The sequence below is a fragment of the Citrus clementina genome, unplaced genomic scaffold (assembly GCF_000493195.1).
Source record: "Citrus clementina cultivar Clemenules unplaced genomic scaffold, Citrus_clementina_v1.0 scaffold_5, whole genome shotgun sequence".
NCBI classification, from domain to species: Eukaryota; Viridiplantae; Streptophyta; class Magnoliopsida; order Sapindales; family Rutaceae; genus Citrus; species Citrus x clementina.
In genome coordinates this window covers 35,186,097-35,211,834 of record NW_006262201.1, presented here as the reverse complement: position 1 = coordinate 35,211,834, position 25,738 = coordinate 35,186,097, and the positions used below count along the sequence as shown (strand labels likewise).

Genomic DNA, 25,738 nt, shown 5'->3' with positions numbered 1-25,738 from the left:
TTTAAATCGGGGTCTCCATTGCTTTTTTTCTTCCTTTGTGACTCTCACCATCTTTGGTTGGTTTGAAGTTTGAACAGATTCAAAAGAAAGATATTTCCTTGGACTTTGAACTTGAAACTTGAAATGATTATTCTTGGCAATTACGTAGATCAATTGATTTATTCATGTTTATTTCTACCCCATGCCTAATGGTACTCAAGACTTAGCAGCAACTGTTCCCAATGGTACTCACAATATATATAAGAATGTACGAAATGACCGATTAAAATCGAGGTAATAGGGAAAGATGGAAATAAATAAATAAGTGCATATAAAAAGGAAACGTCAAGATGATGCAAATCTTGATGGAATTATTCTTCACGAGCAAAATAATCAGAAGAATGATCTAAGGTTCTTGTCTCTTTGAGTTAACATATAATTCATTTTCATACATCCTATTAAGAATAGGCGCCTAGTCTTAAAAACTTAACGCATCGCCTATACCAAGAAAGAATCTTGACAATGGGTAACTGAGCTTGCAAGCTCATAAAATCTTTTTAGTTTGATAATATTGCTATTTCAGTGATTCACTTGAAGTTCTTGATATCATCATATTCATAATCCAGTTCGATCAATGTATCACCCCATGCCCAGGCTATGATTACTGAGATGCTCCTTGCTTCGGATGCTTCTCAGCAGCAACATCACTAGGAAGATCAACACCGCTAGGAATCTTTCCTGGGTGGTTTGTTGTTGGCGCATCTGAGCCAATCATGCTGCAACAAAAAAGATAAGTTTATTATTTTGCAACAACAGTTGGAAAACATGAGTTGTGCATAGGCTGGACAGCAAGTTCTCAAGAAATTATATACTTAACCTGCTCACCTTCTATCAACAATAACCATTGAGGGAAGTTCGCAATTAGCAAAGCTGCAGACAGATAGCAGAAAGCATACTAGCAAGTAGTTGAGCCAAATCAACATATATTTATGTATAAAACCAGTGAGATATGTTTAATCTTTGCCTCAAATTTAAGTTTCCCCTACTATCAATTTTTCAGCTGGTAATTGCTACAAGGAATAACATTGAAGAGGTTATTCAATCTCCTGGGGTGACTAGAACCCACGCCTGGAACAGAGCCATCTAATTTTACTACCCCAGATGACTAATTTAAGATAAAAACCGTACCTCAGAAGAATACTTAAAAACAGAAACTGGCCATCTGGTTAATTCAAAGCTACCATTATTTGCCATCCAGAATTTTACAAAATTATAAATGAAAAACTTTGAGCTCAACAGAAAACAGGCACATAACGAAAAGCAAAGAAAGTCATATCCAGCTACCAGTCTTACGAAATGAACCAGCAGTTTCAAAACATGTCTTGCAGTAAGAAGTTATTAGGAGATGGCTTAAAAAGTGAATGAGGAATCAGCAGAATCGAGGAGAGTGAGGCACCAACCAAATAGCTTAAAATAGCACATCAAGCACGAAGTTCAACACTCAGGTTTAATAAAATTCCTTCAAAACAATATATATATATATATATATAAATGGTAACGTTTCAAGCTGTTTACAGACAATTGCAGATGAACAAATGAGGGTAACACTTACTGTGTGCGTATTTCACTCTTTATAGATGGATGGCAATCATTTCCAAAAGCACTTCAGGGTATGATATAAGAATCCACTATGAGTAGCAACTGCAATCTCCTTCTCTTTCCGCGTCCACAACCTGGAACAATTGAAATGAGAAAAGGCAAGGAAATTGTAAGGAATAGATTTGATATAAAATCTGCAATAGCTGCTTACCAATGTGTGCATTAGATGTCCGTATGCATTTTATTCAACAAGAAAATAAGACTGGAGGGAAATATACTAAATATGCAATATCCTCAACAATCAAGAGGAGCATTTACAGTTTCAAAAAGGAGCTTTGCCGGGTACATTACTTTTTCTAGAGAATTTTGAGCTAATGCAAATGATGCAATGCCAGTGCCTAGTGGGGTCATAATTGAGAAATAACAAAATTAAGAGGCAACAACATATATAGCATAAACTTAAGGAGGCTAATACCGTAAATTTTAGCGAAAGTCTTTGTTATTTAAAAAAAATGCTTGGTAATATATGTTTTTTTTTTGGGTATCATTATGCTATATTTTCTAGTGATTTAACATTTTAATGCTACTTTGTGGACAGTAAATGTAGTTGCCAAAGCTGCGCCTATTTTGGAGATTGTTTCAGATGAAGGCTGCCTATACACATTGGTTATAATCCTAGGAGGTACCTAATCCTGCAGTACTATTGTGCTATCTCAATAAAAGTTAGTGATTAGTATGTGTACAGTAGGGTGGATGAGCGAGCTTACTTGTGTAGGTATATATGTTAGGTATTTATTTGTGACATACCCTAAAAGTAGGATATTTATCTAAATACACTTTTATACTTCAAAATTCCTCATATATGCTTTTTTTATATGCAATTACCGAATTACCGTAACTCAAAACCTAATTCTTTAAAATTATTCACAACTTGAATACACAACGCACAATTTATCACTCACGACCACCGTACACCATACCAAAATTTCCCCTGATTCCAACCTACTTGAAGATTACTAGTCGAAACAGAAAACAAAGAATAAAGTGTCGTTCTAATGGGCTATTAGGTAAGGCCAACTCTGACAACGATTATCCTACTACGACTTCATGGTTTTACTTTAGAGTCTTTGTGGATTTTGCTCCACTGCTGGTCCTTTGATTGGGTATGCAGTCAGTAGTTTTCTATTAATCATATGGGACCTTTGGTCAGCTGTTTTCCTTTTGCATTTTGTTTTGATATTAAGAATACATGTTTAATTTGCAATGTGATTAAGTAACAATAATTGTTCTTTAATCTCTTTAATTACAAGGACTATTGGGTGTCTTGGCAATTTAGCTTGTTTTACTAATAGTATTAGGCTTTGAAATTTACGAAACCATATCTGCTAATATTCGTTCTAAGAAAAAGAATTTAAGAATTTTCCATCTGCCATTTGACATTATTTTTCTTGATTTTTATTTCAAGCAATCTTAAATAGAGCTTTGCATTTACATGCCATAACATTTGTGTACATGACTAATTGGATGAATGGGTCTAGTTAATAACTCAGCGAACTTTATCTCTTTTTTACGACCACAAACTTACAAAAATCAAATTGTAAATTTTTCTGTTGTATTCCCTTAGACTAGCTAGAACGTATATTTTGGTGTGCTAGCTCACTAGCTGCGCATATGAAATTTGATAGTTCTAAATTTTGACTTGCATGTTTGTTGAAATGGAGTGATTTCAAGGGAGCTCATTCATCTTTACCGTAATCTTTCTATTTAATGTAATAAATTTATTAGGCAGACAATTTACTTATGGTAATGTGGTTTGATATATAAAACTGTCAATATTTGTTCATTGAGTATGTGTGTTTGTTAAATTCTCAAACAATTTAGTTGTTATGTCTGTGGCCTGTAAATGATCCTATGGACGTCACATTTGGCTCACCAATATAACAACCATTGGACACATTCGTCAACCTTTGTAGTACAAAAAATGATACACTCCTATTAAAAATGCTAGATAATTGTCATGGTACAGAAGGGATCTAATTGTCATCTAAACGCAAAGAAAAGATTGTAGATTAGTATATAATTTACGGAAGAGAAGAGAAACAAAAACTTTGACTTACTTACGGACATTGTACTCCATTCCCTTAAAGAAGTCGCGAGAAACAACAGATGTTGAGGTGCACCCTCAAAAGACAATAGACTTTCAAGTGCATCCCCTTATACCCCGAGAGGAATTACTGGAGCTGCAGCGATGGATGGATTTCGCCAATGATAAAACAAGAGTCGTAAGTTATCTCATATTATGATATTAACTTTTTATTTTTTATTATTATAATGTATATTTATTTAACACATTTAGTTATTGTCATTTATCTATACATGAAAGTTATCAATTTGACTATTATGGATATTGGTAGAGAATTTTTTCATAAATTATATACACCAGACACGTGGTTATCTAATTTTATAAGTTATTTAGCACAACTTTTTTTTATCATTTTTTTGATAAATATTTGCTATTTTCTAAATAAAAATTCACATTTTATATTCAGCATATCGACATTGCATGATACTACTTAAGAAAAGATATGTCCTGGGCTACGACTCCAAACATATAATTTTATGCCATTATGGACAACAATTTTCTAGTATGATTAATTTTGCATACATTTTCCTTAACCTCTAAAAATAATAAGAGATGATATATTGTACATGGAAAACCCGGATAAGATGTCAGAAAAGGGGAGCTATTGCATTGATTACACTAATGGTGCGAAATTAAACTGCACCACTGTTTATAAAAGTGTTTCGACAGTGAGTTTGACATTCTTTTTTATATTATGTGGCATTTAGTTCCTAAAATATTGCCCAAACCATACAGGTATATTTGTCGATACTTATGAATAAGCATTGGATTTTGGGGTGGTCGATATATCTACGGGTAAGATTAATGTTTATGACTCTATAATAGACGACAAAAGATTAAAGTTTGGTCAAACAATTGCTACATGTTGTAGACACGATACCTCTACTATTTCAAAATATATCATATCACAAAACACATCCAAATTGTGCTGATGTCATATCAAAAGTCCATTGGCCCATCTTGCGAGTACGAAATATCCCGCAACAAAAATCAAGGTATACAATTGAGCACATTATTTATTTTTTTAATTAAAATGGTGATTTTATTATTGATATATATGAATTTTCTTAGTGGTGACTGTAGAGCATTTTTGTTACGGTACTTGGAGATTCTAGCCCATGGCCTTGATGTCAACACATATTGCCAACACGGTGATGTTATCGAAAAGCATTGTATGTCAAATTATTTGGACATAGGTTGTGGAAACCAACGACCTAGTGTCATACCCTTAAGAACTTTATTACAATGATTTTTCCATTTTTTGGATAAATTATTGTCATATGTAACAGTTACAATAGAGATGCAATTGACATTTGATGCAATTGACATTTGATGTAATTAAATATAGTTTTGCATTATATATAAGCTTTATTTTTTGTTAAGTTTATTATTGAAAGAATAGAAGGTAGTTTTGCATCATATATGTAATATAACAGGACAATCATAAACATTGAACGAATGTTCAACCTAAGTTCACGATTACAGTCCAGTACCTTCATAGATACATGACTACAGTCGAGTCTCTTTCTAGATACATGTGACTATAGTCGAGTATCTTCATAGATACACCAATTATTCTTAATCATTTGACATTTATAAATCATTACCCATCAGTTACATATCAATGATTCATCTTTTAATAAATGGCTATAGTCGAGTAAACTTCATCGATACACGACAACAATAAAGTAACTTCATAAATATACGACGTTAGTCGAGTACGTGGATAAGGAATAAAAGCTACCTAAAGCACTCATGAAAATGATAACACAATCAACGTACTTGATAAACAACACAATCAATGTAACACATCAAACTTCAATACATCAAATAACGAAAGCTTTTCTACATCAAAAAACATAGGCCCAACACATGTTAGAATTATAAATAAGTTTTAAGTGAACAAAAGTTGCTACTGCACATGCATGCTTTTGTTTTATTCAGTCCAATTACAAGTTTATTGTCAGACAGTGGAATTAATGTCTTATATAATCGCACCTACCACACTTACAACATAACTTCTCCTCACCTTATAATGCTATTTTAATTTCTTGTGGACGACTATTTTCTGCTTTTCTATAAGGGGTAAAATCTTATTATTGTGCACTTCCTATGAAACCTACCATTCTTCTTGCGCACCAACAAGATAGATTATTTCTGCTTATATTGCAACTCAAGCTTCACTGGAATAGTAATATGAGCACACATCATATGCAAGCAATATTTGTTGGCACATACATACAGCTAATACATGTTCATAAGGTAGTTGATCGAGTTGAAATTCCCGGCAATTATATATCTTGTCAAGAATATTGACATGACTATCAAGGTCAACATCTTTAATAATAAATTCATACATATTTAGTGCCACCACTTTATATGTACAGGAATCCTCTAATTTTCTGAACAACTTCTTTTTCAGTCCATTTTGTCAGTCGAGTGTGACAATTAATTGTCTCTTTTCGCCTATCACAAAATCACTCTTGTAGTTTATCAATGATCAAATCCAATAACTTATGAATGGGCAATTCTCGGGAATTTTTAAGGATAGAGTTCATGGATTATGTTACGTTGGTTGTCATAGAACTATAATGCAACCCATCAAAATGAGAACAAGCTCATTTCTCATATCTTACATCATAAAAATATTTTGCAATCTTTCATTGACCTTTTGTATCTTATTCGTAAAATAGTTAAATTGTTGTGATCGATAGGCCTTTACAACTAGTTTAACAATTGTATTTAGCCCAATTTCTTTAAATTTAGCACATAAATTTCACTTCAAATGGTGCGTACAAATATCATATACAGATTATAGGAATGCAATGTTAACATTTTTCTTCATACTTGGGTGCCGGTCAAAAATGAAAACCAAATTAAGAATTTCACATATTGCTTCCTTTAAAGTTTTTATAAACCACCCCTATGAAGCATCGTTCACACTGTCACTGATACTACATGCAACATGATAAAATTGATTGTTATCATCAAGTGCTGTCACAAAGAATAAAGTTTTTTTTTTAATTTTCCCTTTAAGAATATACTATCAATTGCAATGACTGACCTTATTGATGAAATGAATCCATGTACATAGCTTCCAACTGCTATAAAGAAATATTCAAAGTTATTTACATTGTCAACTTTAAGAAATATACATGTATCTAAAATTTTCTTCTTCAACATTACCATATAGGAAGATAGTAATTTGAATGAATCCTCAAGCGTGCCTCTAACTTTCTCTATTGCATATTCTTTTGCTTCCCATACTTTGTAATGAATTATTTTATACTCAAACTGTTTCTGAAATTCTTCTCTAATCTCACTAGGCCTCTATGAAGATGAAGTATGAATAAAGTATGACGATGATCTCTCTTACGAACATCAAGTGCAGAAGTATGAATGCTATAATACCTTCTAATTTCAAACATATTCAAACTTTCAAGCTTGGTAGCACGAAGTTACCACTTACAATTACTGTCACTACATCTAACAAGAAGTATGTTCTTCCATGCCTTAAAGGTTTTAAACTTAAAATTTCTCCTTAAAGCTTCCATAGAAAGAACTTCTTGTAACTCCTCTTACGAATCGAACAACTTTTTCACCATTAACATATCATTATTACCAACAACTCTCATGGATGGCAAGTTATTACTATTCGAATGCGAGTTATCGTTATTTAATGAATTGCTGCATGCAAACAAATTGACTACAAGCATATATATACTATTAGAGGAATGGAAACTCATATTGCAAGGTGCTACATTCTCGACTGTTGATTACTAACTATTATCCCATCAAAATCATCAAGAACAATAACATTCACATTTTCTAAATTTGGCACCCTTCTATCATTAGGTTGTGTTTTAAGAACAAATTTGAATTCTGGTTAATCTTTAGCAACAAAATTATTTCGACTTAAACATTCACCTCCAACATATAACTCAACGGGTTCTTGTGGACAACTATCTGGCTTAAAGTTAATGTCAACATCAGGAATAAGTGTCTTTAAAATCTATTTTCGTTTGTAGGTAATACAAAGAGAATTGTTCAACTCAACTCTACTAATCGTCTCCTTTAGAAAATAATTTACATCATCATCAGTCAAAATTGGAACGAACGACATTAGATCGAATGTTTTAAGCTTCAACTTCATTTTAATGTCAAATTCAAAAAAAAATCCATGAAAATAAACCTAAATATTATTTCTATCAATTGTGCATATGTTATAGAATGGGGCACCATGATCCTTATTGCCTTTATACCATTAAATCTAAAATAGCTGTTTTACTTAATTCATTTTACCACAAAACATAATAGGCACATGTATTGAAGTCATTTTGTGTAATGATACAATAAATACAAAAGCAAAATCAAACAAGGCATAAAACAAAGTGTGGAACTGTCTGCCCATGTACACGATTACAGTCGTGTAATTGCTCGTTTACATGATAACAGTTGTGTAACTTGCTAAAATACACAACTATAGTCCAGTAAACAGTCAAATGATATATTTAGTAAAAATAATATATTCTTTACACTAATAGAATGTTATGCGTTATAACAGCTACTATATTTTTCACACTTGCATGACTGCAGTGGTGTAAATTTATACATATATGACAAAAGTCATGTAACTTACAAAAATACACGACTATAGCCTAAGTTAGAGGATATATTTCTTCTTCAATTTTTTTTTACACTTGCTCGGGTTTCATAGTAGTTGGAGTATTTTACATTTTTAATTGGACACTTCTTCACTTGATATGAATACTCTCTTTTGCAGCATCCCAAGGAAGACGAAGCTCACCCGATATAGTTCCGGGATAACATGAACCGGCTATGCTGCAGATTTAGGAAAAAAAGAAAATAAAATAAAAAATATTGAGCACAATTTATAGTAAGAATAGAATGCATGCGTCATATTAGAATGAATATGTCGTGTGGGTCTAATGCTCACCTCCTGTTAATTATGACCACCGACCGTATTTCACAATTTGTAAACCTAAAGCACATATTATACAGACAACATTTGAAGGTTAAAAAAATAATTCATTTTGATTGAATTTGCAATAGGAGCAAACAAAAAAAAGTTTATCGAAAATGCAGTTATAGATGACCGACCGTGGGCATAGTTCTTGGCTGAAGGATGTTTGACAGTCGTTAGAATTGCATTCAGAGTTTGCTGCAAGAATATGCCATGGCTGACAATTGCAATCTTCTTCTCTTGTCAAGTCCAACAACTATACGTATGATAAGAGAGCTATTAGTTTCATGGCGCCCTTAATCATGTTACTTAAAAATAAAAAAGATAAAAACAAAAATAAACACTAAAAAGGTAAGTCACCATTTCATAAACTGCATTCCCATTGTATTAGGGATAACTAAGTCCAAAACAATATTTTTTTTTAAACTATATCTCTAGTTTGTTGTAACTTTCGCATAGTAATAAAATTAGTTTAGTCCTAACATTATAACTATAAAGAGGTTTTACTGTATTTGCATTGGCGCTTAAGAGCTTTCATCATAATTGACATAAATATAGTCATGTTTGGTGCACCAATTGAGTTTTGAGAGTTCATTAATCTTTGAATTAATAGTAATTTGATGTTTCCCACATTCTAGTAGACTACCGATAAGGCTTGTGGGTGCATCAAATGTCCAAACATTTAGTGACATTCTCCACCAAAGAATTTTAGTTCATGCTAATGAGCTCAGAGGTGCAAAAGCTATTGTAGTGGAAATTTTGTAAGCAGTTTACTTTCTACTATTCATTCTAATTTGTTGTGGTGAGCCTAATTCATGTTCACTATGAAAGAATAACTCTAGGAACTACTAGAAATCATTTTCTACAATCTCGTAAAGAATTCAAATTAAGGCTTATAAAATGCATCCATATTACGAGAAATTTTTACAATTTGTATTCAATTTAGTTAATAATTCCCAATAATTTCAATGAGAATTGTCTTACACTGCATTCTTTCCATACTGACTTACAATGAGGAGTTTCCTTTACATTGTATGTAATTTTAGGTTGTTAATGATGAGCCCTGCTCAATAGATGGTTTGCATGAAGTTGAGTTGCTTCTACCATTCTTAAATGATACATCTGTAGAAGGTGTGCTTGCAAATTTTGAATCATGTAATTCTTTTTGTTGGTTGAAGCCTTCAACTATTTTGAGATTATCAACTTTATCATTAACTACATTGTTAATATTATAAAACATGTCGTCTTTCATTTCCATGAAGAGTTTTTGTGCCTTGGTTGGCAGATACATATTTATATGACTACCTTCAACCATCCGAAACACTTGAGCTTTGTATTTCTAAAATAATAATATGAACTCTATTTCTCTCTTCTTTCAAAAACTAACTTCAATAATTTCTGGTACGATGAAAGGACAAGAGTTGGTGTTTGGGGGTTGAGGTTTCCCATCCTTATCCAAATCTTTTTTAAATTTTAAAATAATTAAAATAATAAAGACTTGTTCTTATTCATTGCTTTAAGTGCTTTTTTCGATTTGCGTTTTTCATGCTACGTTAGGCTCTTAGAGAACATTGTGTTGAGTTAATGTCCATGGAAGCTCTTAATGACTCCTCATTAAACTTGGACACTGAAATAAAAGCACCCTCGATAATTAGCAAAACTTTTTGGGATGTAGTAGTCCTTTTCAATTTCAGATCTAGCTCTTCGCAAGAGAGGAAGGGAATTGAAAGAAGAAAGGAAAAGACTCGTAAAGGCTGCTAATTTCAACATCATGGCAGCTGTTTTTTTCTGCTGCTTTCTATTCTGGTAGTATTTGTGCTTATTGCTAAGAAACACTAGCTCACTAAGCAAAATCTTTTTCAGTAATCAAATGGTTCATTTTTTTTTAAGTATAAAAAAAAATCAGAACATTTAATTGTTTTTTGACTTAGAAATTTTGTTGAATTGTGGTGGAAGAACACAATGTGCGGTAAGGTAGGTATATTTTATTATTTGCAACACTAACAAAAAACCCCTCATTTAGTCATTTGAAGAGTTAAAAATATTGTAGAATTCTTGATTAGGAGTAGTCTTGTCTTTTTGTGGGAAGCCGCACGCGCATATTGATGGATATTAGTAGCTCGTGGAGTCGTACGTAGTTAAAAACATTGTGGTTTCAAATCGATATTAGTAGCCAATTAATTGGATACTTCTTCACTCGGAATATTTGCATCCCCATGAAGACGAAGCTCGCCGGATATAGTTTCAGGATAACATGAACCCGTTATGCTGCAGATTTAGGAAAAAAATAAAAAAAATAAAAATAAAAATGTTGAGCATAGTTTATAGTAAGAATAGAATGCATGTGTCATGTTAGAATGAATGTGTCGTGTGAATCTAATGCTCACCTCCTGTCGATGATGACCACCGACCGTATTTCACAATTTGTAAACCTAAAGCACATATTATACAAACAACAGTTGAGGGTTAAAAAAATAATTGTCTTTTTATTGAAGTTGCAATAGGAGCAAAAAAAAAATTATCGAAAATACAGTTACAGCTGACTGACCGTGGGCATAGTTCTTGGTTGAATGATGCTTGACAATCGTTTAGAAGTGCATTCAGAGTTTGCTGCAAGAATATCCCATGGCTGACAACTGCAATCTCCTTCTCTTGTCGAGTCCACAACCTATACGTATGATAGGAGAGCTATTAGTTTCATGGCGCCCTTGATCATGTTACTTAAAAATTAAAAAAAAAACAAAAATAAACATAAAAAAAAAGTAAGCCACCATTTCATGAACTCTATTCCCCTTGCTGCAACCTCTTCGAAGGGCTCTCTTGTGTCAGCTTTCCACAACTTGTCATCTTCACTTTCTATCTGAACAAAACAATAGAAAACAAAATTTACTTGTAAGGAACAAACTTGTGATACCGACTAAGAGATTCTTCTTAACTCAATTCTATGGATTGGAGAATTGGATGATAACAGCTCAGGTACTTGCCAATTTAAAGTCGATTGCTCGGAAAAGAGACCGATACTCACTGATGCTTCTTCTCTTGTCACATGGATGAACCCCCTGCATGCAGCAGATGACGCGGCTGTGAGCAGAATTATACATGTGTGATGGAAGTTGATTCTAGTGCACATACCAATTTAAAGCTAACGTACGCACCAAACGTTCTCGGCAAAGCTCAACCCCTACAATTGGTGGGCAGTTAACAGTTGTTGTTGCCGTCAGAGATGGATGCGCATCGATCCCATCCGTCTGGCTTTGACCATCCCCACCGAAAACTCCAACCGCTGTTTGCAAAGTTCTGCAACCCCCATTATTAACAAACCATATATAAGCTAGCTAACCACAAGACACAATCCAGTGCTAGCTGCTGACTGCTGATCTTTTGTTTCAAGTCATAATATAACTTAAATCAATAATAACCTTAACAATGGGGATGTGATGACTAAATCAATCTTTCGGGCAAGTCCACTTGCTTCAACTCGTTTCCGCAAATTATCCACCTGCCGCCACCCTAGAGGTGAAAGCTGTGCATCAAAAAATTCTTGAGATAATAAGGCTTCTGGGCCATTATTTCCTTCCATATTGTGGACCCCTTGTCCGTGCCTTACCTGAAATTAGTTACTATCTAAGTAAAGTAGCCTAGGTGAAATCAATTAATTAAATATCAAAATTAAAGGTCAAAGTGTTGCAAACCAGGTGAAGAATTTTGCAATGTTGCAATGAATATAGATGTTTGGCTATAGCAGCATCCAAATCTGCAAATGATACAACTGAGAAAAAATGCATGGAGAGTACAAGAGAATCGCATGCAACTAAGTAATTAGGCAAATACAAAATGGAATTACTAGCTAGAGGTAATTTACAGCATATATCCTTCTCAATGATTCAGCATATATATGCTTCTAATATTTGTGTTTTACAGGTTCCCATAAATAATATATAGGGTGATCTATCGATGCTGTTGTAACTTGTAAATTCGTCCAAAAAAAATTTATCATGTATAAAAGTTGTGGATTTTAATATGCATACATTCAAAGTGGAAAAGTTAGTAGATTTAAATGATCTCTTAACCGGCATATATTTTATCTAAAATTTACTTATTTATTATATTCTTATTTATCAATTATCAATTACATTGTTGTATTTATTTGATTGTATAAAAGATCATATCACCAGAGATTTCTTATTCATGATGGAATACATCCATGGATGAATTATTTGGCATTTTTCTTTATAATTCATGATCCAACTTGACAATTACGTGAATTTTTTATAGTACTATTTCCACAAATATAAATATAATTTAAATGAAATTTTATCAAATATTTATAGTAACTTAAAAGTTGTAGCCCCAATTGCAATACGCTCATACCAAACAGTCCTCGGTCACAACATTTTAAAAATCAGCGTGGAAGAGATCAAACCAATACCGAATCAATCTAGACGGTGAATGTCCATAACTTAATTAATTAATGAAGCAAGAACTGCAAAAGCACGAAGCGTTCAGTTTTTACTTTTCCAAAAGTAACATGCAACAGACAGCTAATCACAAGAAGCAACGTAACAATTACACCGTTCCCAACTTGGCCACAGAAGAAATAGGAGATGACTAACATACCAGAGAGAGGAGAAACAACGAAAGTCTTGCCTCGAAACAAAGCAGCAAAAGCGTCCATTTTTTTTTCCTGATATTAGATTTGGAAAATTAATAATAATAATACAGACGAAATGAGCTGGACAGGGAGCTGGGACAGGAAGGCAACAGGAATAGAATTTTATATTGGATTATTATTAGTATTATTGGGTATATATATATATATATATATATGTCAGATGGAAAGGCAAGCTGGTAAGGATCGACGTGAATGGCGGTGGTGTTGTGTGGCATGTGATGTATATCTATATATACATATAGTTTGATTTTATATTTGCAAATCCATTGACTTTTCTTTGGAATTATAGAGCTTTAGTCAGTGACGAAAACTCTGATAAAATTCCATGCATTAGACGAAAAGTACTTCCATAGAGAAGCTGCTATGAAAGCGTCTGTCTGCTTCTGCGACATTGGCATGACACTGCTAGCTAGCTCGCCGGAGAGGCAACTTCGAATAGTATTATTCCAATTTTCAACTCATTTCCAACTTTGCATTTTGTAATTATTAATTCGTCAGTGTGCTATTATTGTATTATTTTAGTTAGCAGTAAGTCAATTTAACGCCAATGCAAATGGATTTGGCAGGGAGGGATTTTCTCAGCAAATAAAAATATACATTGAATGAAATATAAATGATTAATGAATGGCTTCATCATCATTATGTTCATCATTTCTATTGCAACTGCTTGGCTTCCGCAGCTTGACTTGTGAATTAATTTCCTAATTGGAATGAGTCTTGTAAACAGTACTCAACAGAAGAATCAAAATCCAGCCGCCAGCTGTAACGTTCGTGCATCATTCGTAAGCATGGAATTGTAAACACATACTAAATTTCCAACCCAAATTCCTGTAATTGCGTGGAAAGAGCTTTTGCTGGACTTTTTTTTTGTGCTAATCGCATGATCCTATTAATTTCCACGTCTTAAAATGGGAATTGGAATTGACACTACACCAATTTCTTTCCGTTACTTGGTTTTAAGTCTTCCAATTGTCTGATACCAAGGTTACTTGCTTTTAAGTCTTTATCATAATTTATTAAATATTAATTTATTGAAGTTCTACCGTATAAATTAATATACAATAAAATAATTATCTCGATCAAATAATAATTTTTATTAGTCGTGACTTAAGGCCAACATGATAAATTAATAATTCGATAAATTTATAAGATAATAATTTATTTTAAAAAATTCATTATTTTTTAAAAGACCCGCTTATTATATAAATTAGTAATTATCTAATTTAAAACTAAACACACACACACAAGCACGAACGCACACACATACACACAGTCATTTAAAAAAATAATTATTTAATGTTAGTAGGTAAGTGTTTGCAAGCCAATGCCAAATAGCTAGAGTAGCTGTTCTCACAGTTCGACCCCTCCATAAAAGCATTATGTGGGTTACAGTTCTTCCTCAATCATTAAATAATTGAGTGAAAATAGTCTTCTCTCTTACTAAATATAAGTAGAGTAGACGCTTCTCAAATATTAGAAATGATAAAAATCTTGACAGTGCTTCATAGGATTTAATGTAAACTTATCTCAATAATAGTCTGAATATGCGTTAAGTAAATATTCTCGAATATTAGAAAGGTCAAAAAAATTTAGCAGTGCTTCATAAAATTTAATATAAACTTGTTTCGATAATAGTTTGATTTTTAAATATTGGTAATAGTCTCATGCAATATAAGTTATAGTCTTATTGTAATATCGGTCTCAAAAAAAAAAAAAAGTGTTTACTAATTTTCCAAAAGATTTCATCATAATGTGCGGCCCTGCGGCAAAGCTATTTGTTGATTGGGCCGGATTGTAGCCCGTCCTAATTTTTATCTAAATTATAATTATGTCCTCCTAAGTAGATATATTTACATTCTAACTTTAATGAGGAGAAAATTAATTAACACGCAGTATATGCTTGAATTTTTTTCTTCTCTACATTAAATATTTTTATTTATAATATAATTATCTCAAGTTGAATTTTCAATCTAATATTATGATTTAATGTAATGCTATTCATGAGAGTTTTTTGTTATTCTTTCTTTCATAATTCTCTCAATAAAATGTTTAACTAAATGCGAACTACATCAAACCTTAATGAAAATTGTAAAATTTATATATAAATTATTAGTACCTTAAATAAAATTAATTTCAACCTAACCTGATTGAAAAAAATTCTTGCTTTGCTCGTAATGATAAATGATATGTCATCTATCCATTACATGATAAATTTCTATTGAGATATGTTGGACCAAATTATGAAAAGCTCAAAACTCACGAAAATATAGGTCCAATAAAATTATTTTAATAAAATAACCCAGGCCTGTTCTCTATAAGAATGACCAAAATACTTACAATTCTAACTAAAGTGTCTACATGCAAGATACGACAAAAAGTCAAAAGCGCGATTCATCAAAAAAAGACATAAATCTTGAAGAATGACCTAAGTTCATTCCTTACGAAGAATGACCTAAGTTCATTCCTTACGAATAATGACCTAAATTCATTCCTTACGAAGAATGACGTAGGAACTTAGAAAATATTTCTAAGTAAAACATCCAAAAGGCGAGTTTTCGACAAAATGCTAAAGGCATGATTCAAAAAAGAAGAACATAGGTCTATTCTTTATAAAGAACGACCTAGGTCCACTATTTATAAAGAATGACATGAGTCCATTTTTTACAAAGAACTACCTAGGTCCATTCCTCACAAAGAATGACCTAGGTCCATTCATGGCCTAGACACTTCGAAAATATTTCTCAATAAATACACATTCTACAAAATGAGCTTACGGGTAAATACACATTCTACGGAATGGGTCTACGGGCAAATACACATTCTAAGTAAAGCGTCTACGAGCAAATACACATTCTAAGTAAAGGGTCTACGGGCAAATACACATTCTACGTAATGGGCTTATGGGCAAATACACATTCTAAGGAATGGGCCTACGGGCAAATACACATTCTACGGAATGTGCCTCCGGGCTTATACACATTCTACAGAATGCGCCTACGGGCAGAATGCGCTTACAGACAAAATGTTGTAAAATCAATCCACTTTGTAAGGAATCAATATAAGTGCCGAATTTAAGTTAAAGTTCATTAAAGGTTAACAGCCCAAAAACATGACAAAGGTCCAAAGATTACTTGTCATGAACAAGCTTGACACATTATGACAGGTGTCTTTATGCAAGAGTTTTGTAGACACTTGTCACTAAGACAATGTCACGTGTCATGATGACACCTCCATCTCATGGATCAAATTGCCTATATAAATACCAAGACTCCCCATTTGGAGGTAAGAGAAAAAAGGTAAAGAAATGTTGTCATTCTCTCTTTAAATTCTCTGTCTACAATCAAATTTAAAAGGCTAACTTGAAAGCTGAAGAGTTATCGCCAGCAACCCCAGCACCCTTTGATAATTGTTTTTTTTTTTTTTTGTAGAACAATTAACCACAAGGAAACGTGTGATTTGAAATACTCGCCTCAAGAAAAAAAATAAACCACAGAGCTCGATTTAGAAGAAAGTTTGAAACACAAATCAATCACTGTACATTGAGCAAAAATTTGCATCAACAAGATATATTATGTGGCATGACCAAGTAATCAATATTTGAGCAAAAACTTCGCCTTTTTTCCCCCTTGTTGAGAATCTTCACAACAAATTTAATATCAGTTCTAGATCCCTAAGTTTATGGAGAGATGTAAAGGAATATATATAAACGCTTTGAGAAAAAGAAAGACAAAGCTAGCAAGCGCTTATAAAATTTTGACGGGATTCATTACGTAAAGGGTATGACGCCATCTTATTAACAACAAATAAAGTATTCAATTGGATACAAAGTCCTTATGAAAAATAATAAAACGAATGAATAAATGAAGCAATTTATATCTGGTCGTCATATCATCTATCCTTGGGTATCCTTGGGTTGGACGGAGAGTGAGAGAGAATCCCAATGAAAAAAAGGAAAAAAAATGAAAAAATGAAACAATTTATAGTCACGTCATCGTTGAGTTGGGAAGCTGGCGGACCACTTAAACGCAAGAAGGAGTTGATGCAAAGTAGATTATTACTTAATTAGTTGCCGAGGAAATATAATCTGAGTCCATCATCCTGCAAATTTAATTAAGTAAAGGGTGAGCCTTTTGGGTATAATTAGACGGATAGATTTCAGAGCAGTGATTCATATTTGTTGCAAATGACAAGCTGACGTACCCTTTGTTGACGACGACAACAGAACGAAGCTCACAATTGTTAAAGCTGAGTGCATGCACATCAAAAAAGAAAGAAAAGATTATTCATGCTTACAGAATTAATTAATTAATTAACAACATTAATTAAGCATATGCAGTCAGCCACCAATGTGGAAAGTAGCTTAGCTAGATAAAAAAATACACGTGATTTTTGGATTTGGTCAAAGTTATAAAGTCAAGCCAAAAGGCTAAAGCAGAGGAAGCCAATATGAATGAGTGCTGGTACCCGTAGTTGTACCTACCGTCTGCACAAACCAGTTTTCACGGACGGGTCAGCACTGTCATTTTCTAAAACATAGAGAAAATGTTGCAACACTACCCCATGGCTCACAATTGCAATTTCCTTTTCTGGCCGTGTCCACAGCCTGTACATGTAAATTAATTAATAACCGGCCCAGCTTAAATTTGTTAACTAATTTCATTCTTAATATTAATTAATTAATTGATGAAAAAAAAAGAAAAATTAATGCATATATGCATATGCATGTGATGATGTTCAAATTCAATCACCATTTGAGAAACTCAATTCCCCTGGCTTCGATATCTTCATAAGGCTCTCTGGCTTCAGGATACCACATATCATCTTCTTCACTCTCCATCTGCATTAATAAATAAATAAATAATAAAAGTTACGGATTAATTGATAATTTTATAATTAATTAACGTGGATGATATTCAAAACATAACAACATTAATTGATTAATTCATCGGTAAAGTATAATACACTTGCCAGTGAAAAGTCGATTTCTGGGAAAAGAGACCGACACTCACTCACGCTTCTCCTTTGATCACATGGACGAAGGCCCTGATGAACAAAATTAATCAATTAATTAATTAAAATCAGAACAAAATTGGTGTGTGTATGTACACGCACGCACGTGTAATATATATATATATATAAGCTAGCCTTTTGTTAATTAATTGTAATGCAAGTAAACAATTAATACCAAACGATCTCGACAAAGCTCGTGAGCTACAATGGGTGGGCAATTTGAATTGAATCCTGCATCTGCTCCTTCGCTACCAAACACTCCAACTGCTGTTTGCATGGTCCTGCCAAATTCCAAATATACAATTGTTAGTTAAGCCATTATATTTCGCCTGCGTGGTTTTGAAGCAGCATTACTTAGCTGACCACGCGGGAGTTCAAACACTTGGGTGAGGCATGCGATTAAAAAATGAAATTGGGGCGATGTATGTGATGATAATGATTCGACCTTAACAAAGGGGAAGTGACGACCAAGTCAATCCGCTTTAAGAGTCCGGTTGCATGAACGTACTTGCGGAGATCAGCAACCTGCTGCCAACCCAATGCTGAGATTGGTGAATCAAACAGCTCTGGAGACAATAATGCATCAATATTCTTCTCTGCTTCTACATTGTGAACCCCTTGACCGTGCCTCACCATGTGTAGAATTTTGCAATTGTTCGGTGAGTACAGAAACTGAGCCTGGGCAGTCACCATTTCTGCAAAGTCGTGTGTCAAAAATTGATGAGAAATGAAAAGAGCGTTGGCTAGAAACAAGTTAAAGATTCGTACTAGTAGTATTGAAATGGAATTGGGAAAATGTTTTACGACACAATTGAGTATGGGAGGACAATAAATGCTGTGAGCAACATATATATAATAAATGAAGTGTGAGATGGGTGGGTTTACTTTGATTTTTACTTTTATCAGCTTTGATTCGTTATTTTGTGCCTTCAACGTAATCGCTGGACCAAATTCCTGAGACCTATATTGAGAATTTTCTGAAAGCGTGTTTAATATTTTCTGCATCTTAATTCATGCAACAGACAAACCTCTATTCCCCATAGTCTCAATTAACATATATTTAAATCGGGGTCTCCATTGCTTTTTTTCTTCCTTTGTGACTCTCACCATCTTTGGTTGGTTTGAAGTTTGAACAGATTCAAAAGAAAGATATTTCCTTGGACTTTGAACTTGAAACTTGAAATGATTATTCTTGGCAATTACGTAGATCAATTGATTTATTCATGTTTATTTCTACCCCATGCCTAATGGTACTCAAGACTTAGCAGCAACTGTTCCCAATGGTACTCACAATATATATAAGAATGTACGAAATGACCGATTAAAATCGAGGTAATAGGGAAAGATGGAAATAAATAAATAAGTGCATATAAAAAGGAAACGTCAAGATGATGCAAATCTTGATGGAATTATTCTTCACGAGCAAAATAATCAGAAGAATGATCTAAGGTTCTTGTCTCTTTGAGTTAACATATAATTCATTTTCATACATCCTATTAAGAATAGGCGCCTAGTCTTAAAAACTTAAGGCATCGCCTATACCAAGAAAGAATCTTGACAATGGGTAACTGAGCTTGCAAGCTCATAAAATCTTTTTAGTTTGATAATATTGCTATTTCAGTGATTCACTTGAAATTCTTGATATCATCATATTCATAATCCAGTTCGATCAATGTATCACCCCATGCCCAGGCTATGATTACTGAGATGCTCCTTGCTTCGGATGCTTCTCAGCAGCAACATCACTAGGAAGATCAAGACCGCTGGGAATCTTTCCTGGGTAGTTTGTTGTTGGCGCATCTGAGCCAATCATGCTGCAACAAAAAAGATAAGTTTATTATTTTGCAACAACAGTTCGAAAACATGAGTTGTGCAAAGGCTGGGCAGCAAGTTCTCAGGAAATTATATTCTTAACATGCTCACCTTCTATCAACAATAACCATTGAGCGAAGTTCGCAATTAGCAAAGCTGCAGACAGATAGCAGAAAGCATTTTAGCAAGTAGTTGGGCCAAATCAACATATATTTGTGTATAAAACCAGCGAGATATGTTTAATTTTTGCCGCAAATTTAAATTTCTCCTTCTATCAATTTTTCAGCAGGTAATTGCTACATGTAAGAACATGGAAGAGGTTATTCAATCTCCTCGGGAGACTAGAACCCAGGCCAGGAACAGAACCATCTAATTTTACTACCCCAGATGACTAATTTAAGATAAAAACTGTACCTCAGAAGAATACTTAAATACAGAAACTGAACATCTGCTTAATTCACAAGCTACCATTATTTACCATACAAATTTTACAAAACTATGAATGAAAAACTTTGAGCTCAACAGAAAACAGGCACATAACGAAAAGCAAAGAAAGTCATATCCAGCTACCAGTCTTACGAAATGAACCAGCAGTTTCAAAACGATATCTTGCAGCGAGAAATTATTAGCAGATGGCTTAGAAAAGTAAATGAGGAATCAGCAGAATGGAGGAGAGTCAGTCACCAACCAAATGGCTTAAAATAGCACATCAAGCACGAAGTTCAACACTCAGGTTTAATAAAATTCCTTCAAAACAATATATATATATATATATATAAATGGTAACCCATGTTTCAAGCCGTTTACAGACAATTGCAGGTGAACAAATGGGTAACACTTACTGTGTGCATATTTCACTCTTTATAGATGGATGGCAATCATTTCCAAAAGCACTTAGGGTATGATATAAGAACCCACTATGAGTAACAACTGCAATCTCCTTCTCTTTCCGTGTCCACAACCTGGAACAATTGAAATGCACAAAGGCCAGGAAATTGTAAGGAGTAGATTTGATATAAAATCTGCAGAAGCTGCTTACCAATGTGTGCATTAGATGTCCATATACATTTTATTCAACAAGAAAACAAAATTGGTGGGAAATATAAGAACTATGCAATACCCTCACCAATCAAAGAGGAGCATTTACAATTTTGCTAGAATTTCAACCCCCCCCCCCCCCAAAAAAAAATGTCATCCAAATTCCTCTAATAAAAGTGGCATTGAGAGGTACAACAGACTCGGACATGATAAAGTTCTCACATAACTACTATAAATAGATTCAAAATGAGATAAAAACACAAAGTTCAGACACCAAGTATTAAGAATGCCAAGTAAAAGGCAACTAATAACCATTCACTTAGGACAAACATGCGACCACCATTTGATGGAAGACAAACTGTGGTAATTTGAATTTACTACAGGACAATGACATCTTGAAGCCTGAAGTCTTGTAAAACATAGACTAGTGCAAGAAAACCCAAAATAGGCCTCACCAGTCGGTAGTAAGATAGCTTCCTGCTACAGACTACTTCCCCCTGCATCAGGCTAATTTATTTTATATCAATAGTTTCTAACCAATTTCAGGCGCATACCCCATTTTCCATTTTTTTTTTTTTTTTGATAATCCAGAGTCTTGCACAACTCGGCCTGGCTGGTTTGGCCCAGCCAGGCCCTCGGTGGTAAGTCGGGCGCCCCAACCCCATGACCCATGAAACAACAAAGGGTGGAATTATAAGCACCAGATCTCAAGCCCTCAACCAACTGGGCTGACCCTTTGTGGGCCTTATTCTCCATATTCATGCATAAACTTTCAGTACTTTGTTATTTTCACATGTTGTTTGAAATATTAAAATCTTAAATACAGGCAAAAGGGAACTCACCAGTTTACGAACTTCATACCCCTCTTTGCAACTTCTTCATTAGCCTCTCTGACATCAGCCGTCCACAAAATGTCATCATTGCTCTCTATCTATAACAACAATTGAAAAAAGAGACTATTAATCAAACTAAGCCAAATTCGATTGTCAGCAGAAAAATTAGTTACTGCCATCAGCAAAACAAAAACCAATTATAACCAATTACTTGCCAGTGAAAAGTTAATAGCAGGAAAAAGAGACTTATACTCAGTGATGCTTCTTCTCTTATCACACGGATGAACTCCCTGTAGTGGTGAAAGTTAAACATGAGTAAAGTAATACAAAATTAAATTCTCTTTATTTCTGAAACATTTAATCAAGTAAAAAGTGGAAGAAAAACCAGAAATATGTCCCAATTCCACGGTAGTGTTAAACGGCTTAGATTTCTCAGCCTACAAACATGAAAAAAAAAAAAGGGCCCTCCTATAACTAACCCTATGGGGATTTAAAATTACCCTGAAATTAAAGAGTCTTAAGGAACTAAAACAAGAAAACCAATGATGTCGCACATTCTAGGCTCCCAACTCAAGCAGTAGAACACAGTTTTTCTTTTGTTTATGCTACATGACTAAAATCTGTTACATGCGATACATACCAAGTGTTCACGACAAAGCTCAACTGCAATAAATGGTGGAGAATTTAGACTTGATATTGCAGCATGGTTGCTGTTCCCTGCATCAGCCACCATCAACGGAGGTGCATCTATCCCATCTGCATACCCTTCACCACCAAAGACTCCTACTGCTGTTTGCATGGTCCTACAATCCAAGTGATGAAAAATCATAACCCAAAAGAATAAGACTACATGAATAATGATGAAATGCACGCAAGAATTTAAGTCAACTATGCAATGTTAAATTGCTAAGCAATAATTAAAAAATACAAAATCAAAACTCTATTTTTTAAGGTATTACCTTAACAAAGGGGAAGTGATGACCAACTCAATTTTCTTAGCAAGCCCAGTTTCATGAACATGCTTGTGCAGATTACTGACCTGTTATTGTACAAAGAATAATATAAAGCATCATCCTTCCATAAAAAGGAAATACATCTTATCGAAATAAATTCTGAGAGAAGTTTTCTGATGCGAATTGTAAGTGACACTTGATAGTCCATAACTTGTCATTAAGGACCAACCTAGACTATACCATTAAAATTTTCAAAATTCAGACAAACTAAAGATTTATGATTCCCTTTGTTCTAAAACTCCACACAACACATAATCTATTCCTATCAGAATATGATTAGGAATAACGTTCTACATTCTAGTTTTCATTAATCGAAACTTCTCAAGAAGATAAACTTATAATGAAACAACATAGAATCAGTAAAGTACCTGCTGCCAGCCAAGTGGGGTAAGATGTGCATCAAAAAGATCATAGGACAAGTAAGCATCATGGTTCTTCTCTCCTTCTACATTGTGAATACCCTGAGCATGCCTCACCTGTATTCAAAATTTGAAATTTGACATAGATCCCATCAAGCATGCTTCGTCCAAGTTTCAAGTGCACGCAAATTTCTACAATATTATAAACACAAGGGGCAGAGTTGGCACAAACCAGGTGAATGGTTTTACTTCTGTGAAATGGGTATAGACTTGTACTTGCTGCAGTATCCATACCGTCTGCATACCAACAAACAAACAAGATCAAAACTCAACAGCATAAGATGTGCGACAAGCAATTAATTAAAGCCTGATAAAAATGGACGCGCAGCGTGTGTTTATTAAGAGCAGAAAATAAAAATAAGATAAAACTTACTGGTTCCACTAGACAAGCAACTAGATCCCATCTGGGGGCATGGAGGCCCAGGTTAGTAAAACACAACAATGCCCACCACCACAACATAATCAAAACATTACAATGTAAGATTTTTTTTTTAAAAAAAAAAGCTTTAAGCGCCCATTAACCATTAATCAAACAAATTAATTCCCAAATATTAAATAAAATAAAGAAAGATCAAGGGAAAAGAAGAGTAACCTGGAACAGAAGAGAAGCAAATGACAGAAAACCGGTTAGGAGGATCACGAATCAGAGAAAAGCGTTTGAGCGGCGGTGGAGTTGGATATTTTTGAAAACTCGTAAAAGGAGGAGCAACAAATGAAGAAGAAGTAAAATGTAAATTGGGAATATTATAATTACTTAAGAATATAATGGTCATGATTCTTTTTTTCCAAATTTGTTTTTTTATTTTTTATTTTTATTTATTTTGGTCGGTGTTCAGCGAATAAGCGTTACGTGAGTTGGATAAATAAGCTCCCCCTCTCCCTCCCCCGGTGATTCGGTCCCAGGAAAAAACGCGATAAGTCCGTTTTAGTTGGCGCTGTGTTTTATGTTATCCTCAGCATATGCCAAAATGCTGCCAAGGCCAAGCGCCACCCGCAATTCCGTACCCAAGCAAAATTAAATTTTATTTTATTTTAGGGTTAATTTTGTCCTGCCCCCAACTGTTTCAACATTTTTCACCACGCACCCATGTGTTTCGAAAATATTCACTCCACACCTAATTCCGTTAATTTGACCGTTATGTTTAACGGAACTATTTAAAATTTAAGTAAATATCCGAAATACCCCTTATCTTGAATTAAAAAAAAATAAAATGAGATAAAATATTAATTTAATAATTAATGTTTACATTAAAAAATTTTATTTAAAAGTAATTAATAATAATTTTATTAATTAAATTATCAAATAAATTTAATTTATCATCATCAAATAATATTTAGGATATGAATTTCTAAATTTATCCTTTAACCGTTAGAATAAACGGTCAAATTAACAGAATTAAGTATAGAGTGAGTATTTTTAAAATATATGGGTGCGTAATAAAAAATATTGAAACAAGTGGGTGCAGGACAAAGCCAAGCGCCACCCGCAATTCCGTACCCAAGCAAAATTAAATTTTATTTTATTTTATTAGTTGACACTAGCCCCCCCTGTTTTTTGGGGACCATACACTCTTTACCGCTTCCGTCTTCATATTTCCCTCTCTTTGATTTCGTCACAGACAACATAAGAAGAAAGATATTTATTATAACTCCATAGAAAGAAACGTCAACTTCTTCCTTCAATACAATATAATACACTCAGAGGTCGGTTCGATGATCTATTCTATCCCATTAAATAATAAAATGCACACGTGGCTCCAGCTGAAATGGACTTTTCACAATGTCTCCGCAGTTAAAAATGAAATTGGTTTCTAAAACAAAAGGATCGTTATTTGTTAAAAATTAAAATGTGTACTTACGCTTAAGATTATGACTTAAAAGTTATTTAATTAAAGTTATTTAATAAATACTAACGGCTATAATTTAAAAATTAAATTAAATTGATGTAATATTTACATGATTAAAAATTAATAATATTTTTATTATTTATCAAAATTATTATTAAAAATATATTTATTAAATACTATCAATATTTATTTTATAATTATAATTTTTTCACATTAATTTTGACTTAAAATTTACAATACCTTAATAATAAAAATGACTTGCGACTATGATGGTTTTGACAACGTAAATTTCCCATAAGATAAATGTGCGCGCTGATATCAAATTGCGAGGTTCATTGTATCCGAAAAACAACTCATTGTTAGGCAATTTCAGCTCCTTATCAAATTTA

The 25,738-nt window shown here is 33.5% G+C and overlaps 2 protein-coding genes and 1 pseudogene across 5 annotated transcripts; all 3 read right to left on the bottom strand.

Moving 5' to 3' along the window:
- Positions 1-311: 311 nt before the first annotated feature.
- LOC18041225 lies at positions 312-13,395 on the bottom strand (annotated as a pseudogene).
- A 3,774-nt stretch (positions 13,396-17,169) lies between these two features.
- On the bottom strand, positions 17,170-19,205 carry LOC18040352 (phosphoglycerate mutase-like protein 1). Of its 2 annotated transcripts, XM_024184615.1 has the most exons (7): positions 18,833-19,205; positions 18,563-18,668; positions 18,340-18,420; positions 18,126-18,214; positions 17,858-17,980; positions 17,578-17,622; positions 17,170-17,475 (listed from the first exon to the last, which is right to left on the bottom strand). In XM_024184615.1, the coding sequence occupies exons 1-7, from the start codon at positions 19,078-19,080 to the stop codon at positions 17,436-17,438; spliced, it is 732 nt and encodes a 243-aa protein (XP_024040383.1). In that variant the 5' UTR covers positions 19,081-19,205; the 3' UTR covers positions 17,170-17,435. The 2 variants fall into 2 exon arrangements, with proteins under 2 accessions (XP_024040383.1, XP_024040382.1); XM_024184614.1 differs by lacking the exons at positions 17,170-17,475; positions 17,578-17,622; positions 17,858-17,980 and having other exon boundaries at positions 18,122-18,214; positions 18,346-18,420; positions 18,833-19,149.
- A 552-nt stretch (positions 19,206-19,757) lies between these two features.
- LOC18040659 (phosphoglycerate mutase-like protein 1) lies at positions 19,758-24,514 on the bottom strand. Of its 3 annotated transcripts, XM_006433681.2 has the most exons (11): positions 24,095-24,195; positions 23,876-23,906; positions 23,675-23,739; positions 23,452-23,559; positions 23,030-23,109; positions 22,711-22,873; positions 22,286-22,360; positions 22,080-22,168; positions 21,042-21,161; positions 20,311-20,355; positions 19,758-20,201 (listed from the first exon to the last, which is right to left on the bottom strand). In XM_006433681.2, the coding sequence occupies exons 2-11, from the start codon at positions 23,904-23,906 to the stop codon at positions 20,087-20,089; spliced, it is 891 nt and encodes a 296-aa protein (XP_006433744.1). In that variant the 5' UTR covers positions 24,095-24,195; the 3' UTR covers positions 19,758-20,086. The 3 variants fall into 3 exon arrangements, with proteins under 3 accessions (XP_006433744.1, XP_006433747.1, XP_024039870.1); XM_006433684.2 differs by lacking the exon at positions 23,876-23,906 and having other exon boundaries at positions 24,095-24,514; XM_024184102.1 differs by lacking the exons at positions 23,030-23,109; positions 23,876-23,906; positions 24,095-24,195.
- Between the last annotated feature and the right edge of the window lie 1,224 nt (positions 24,515-25,738).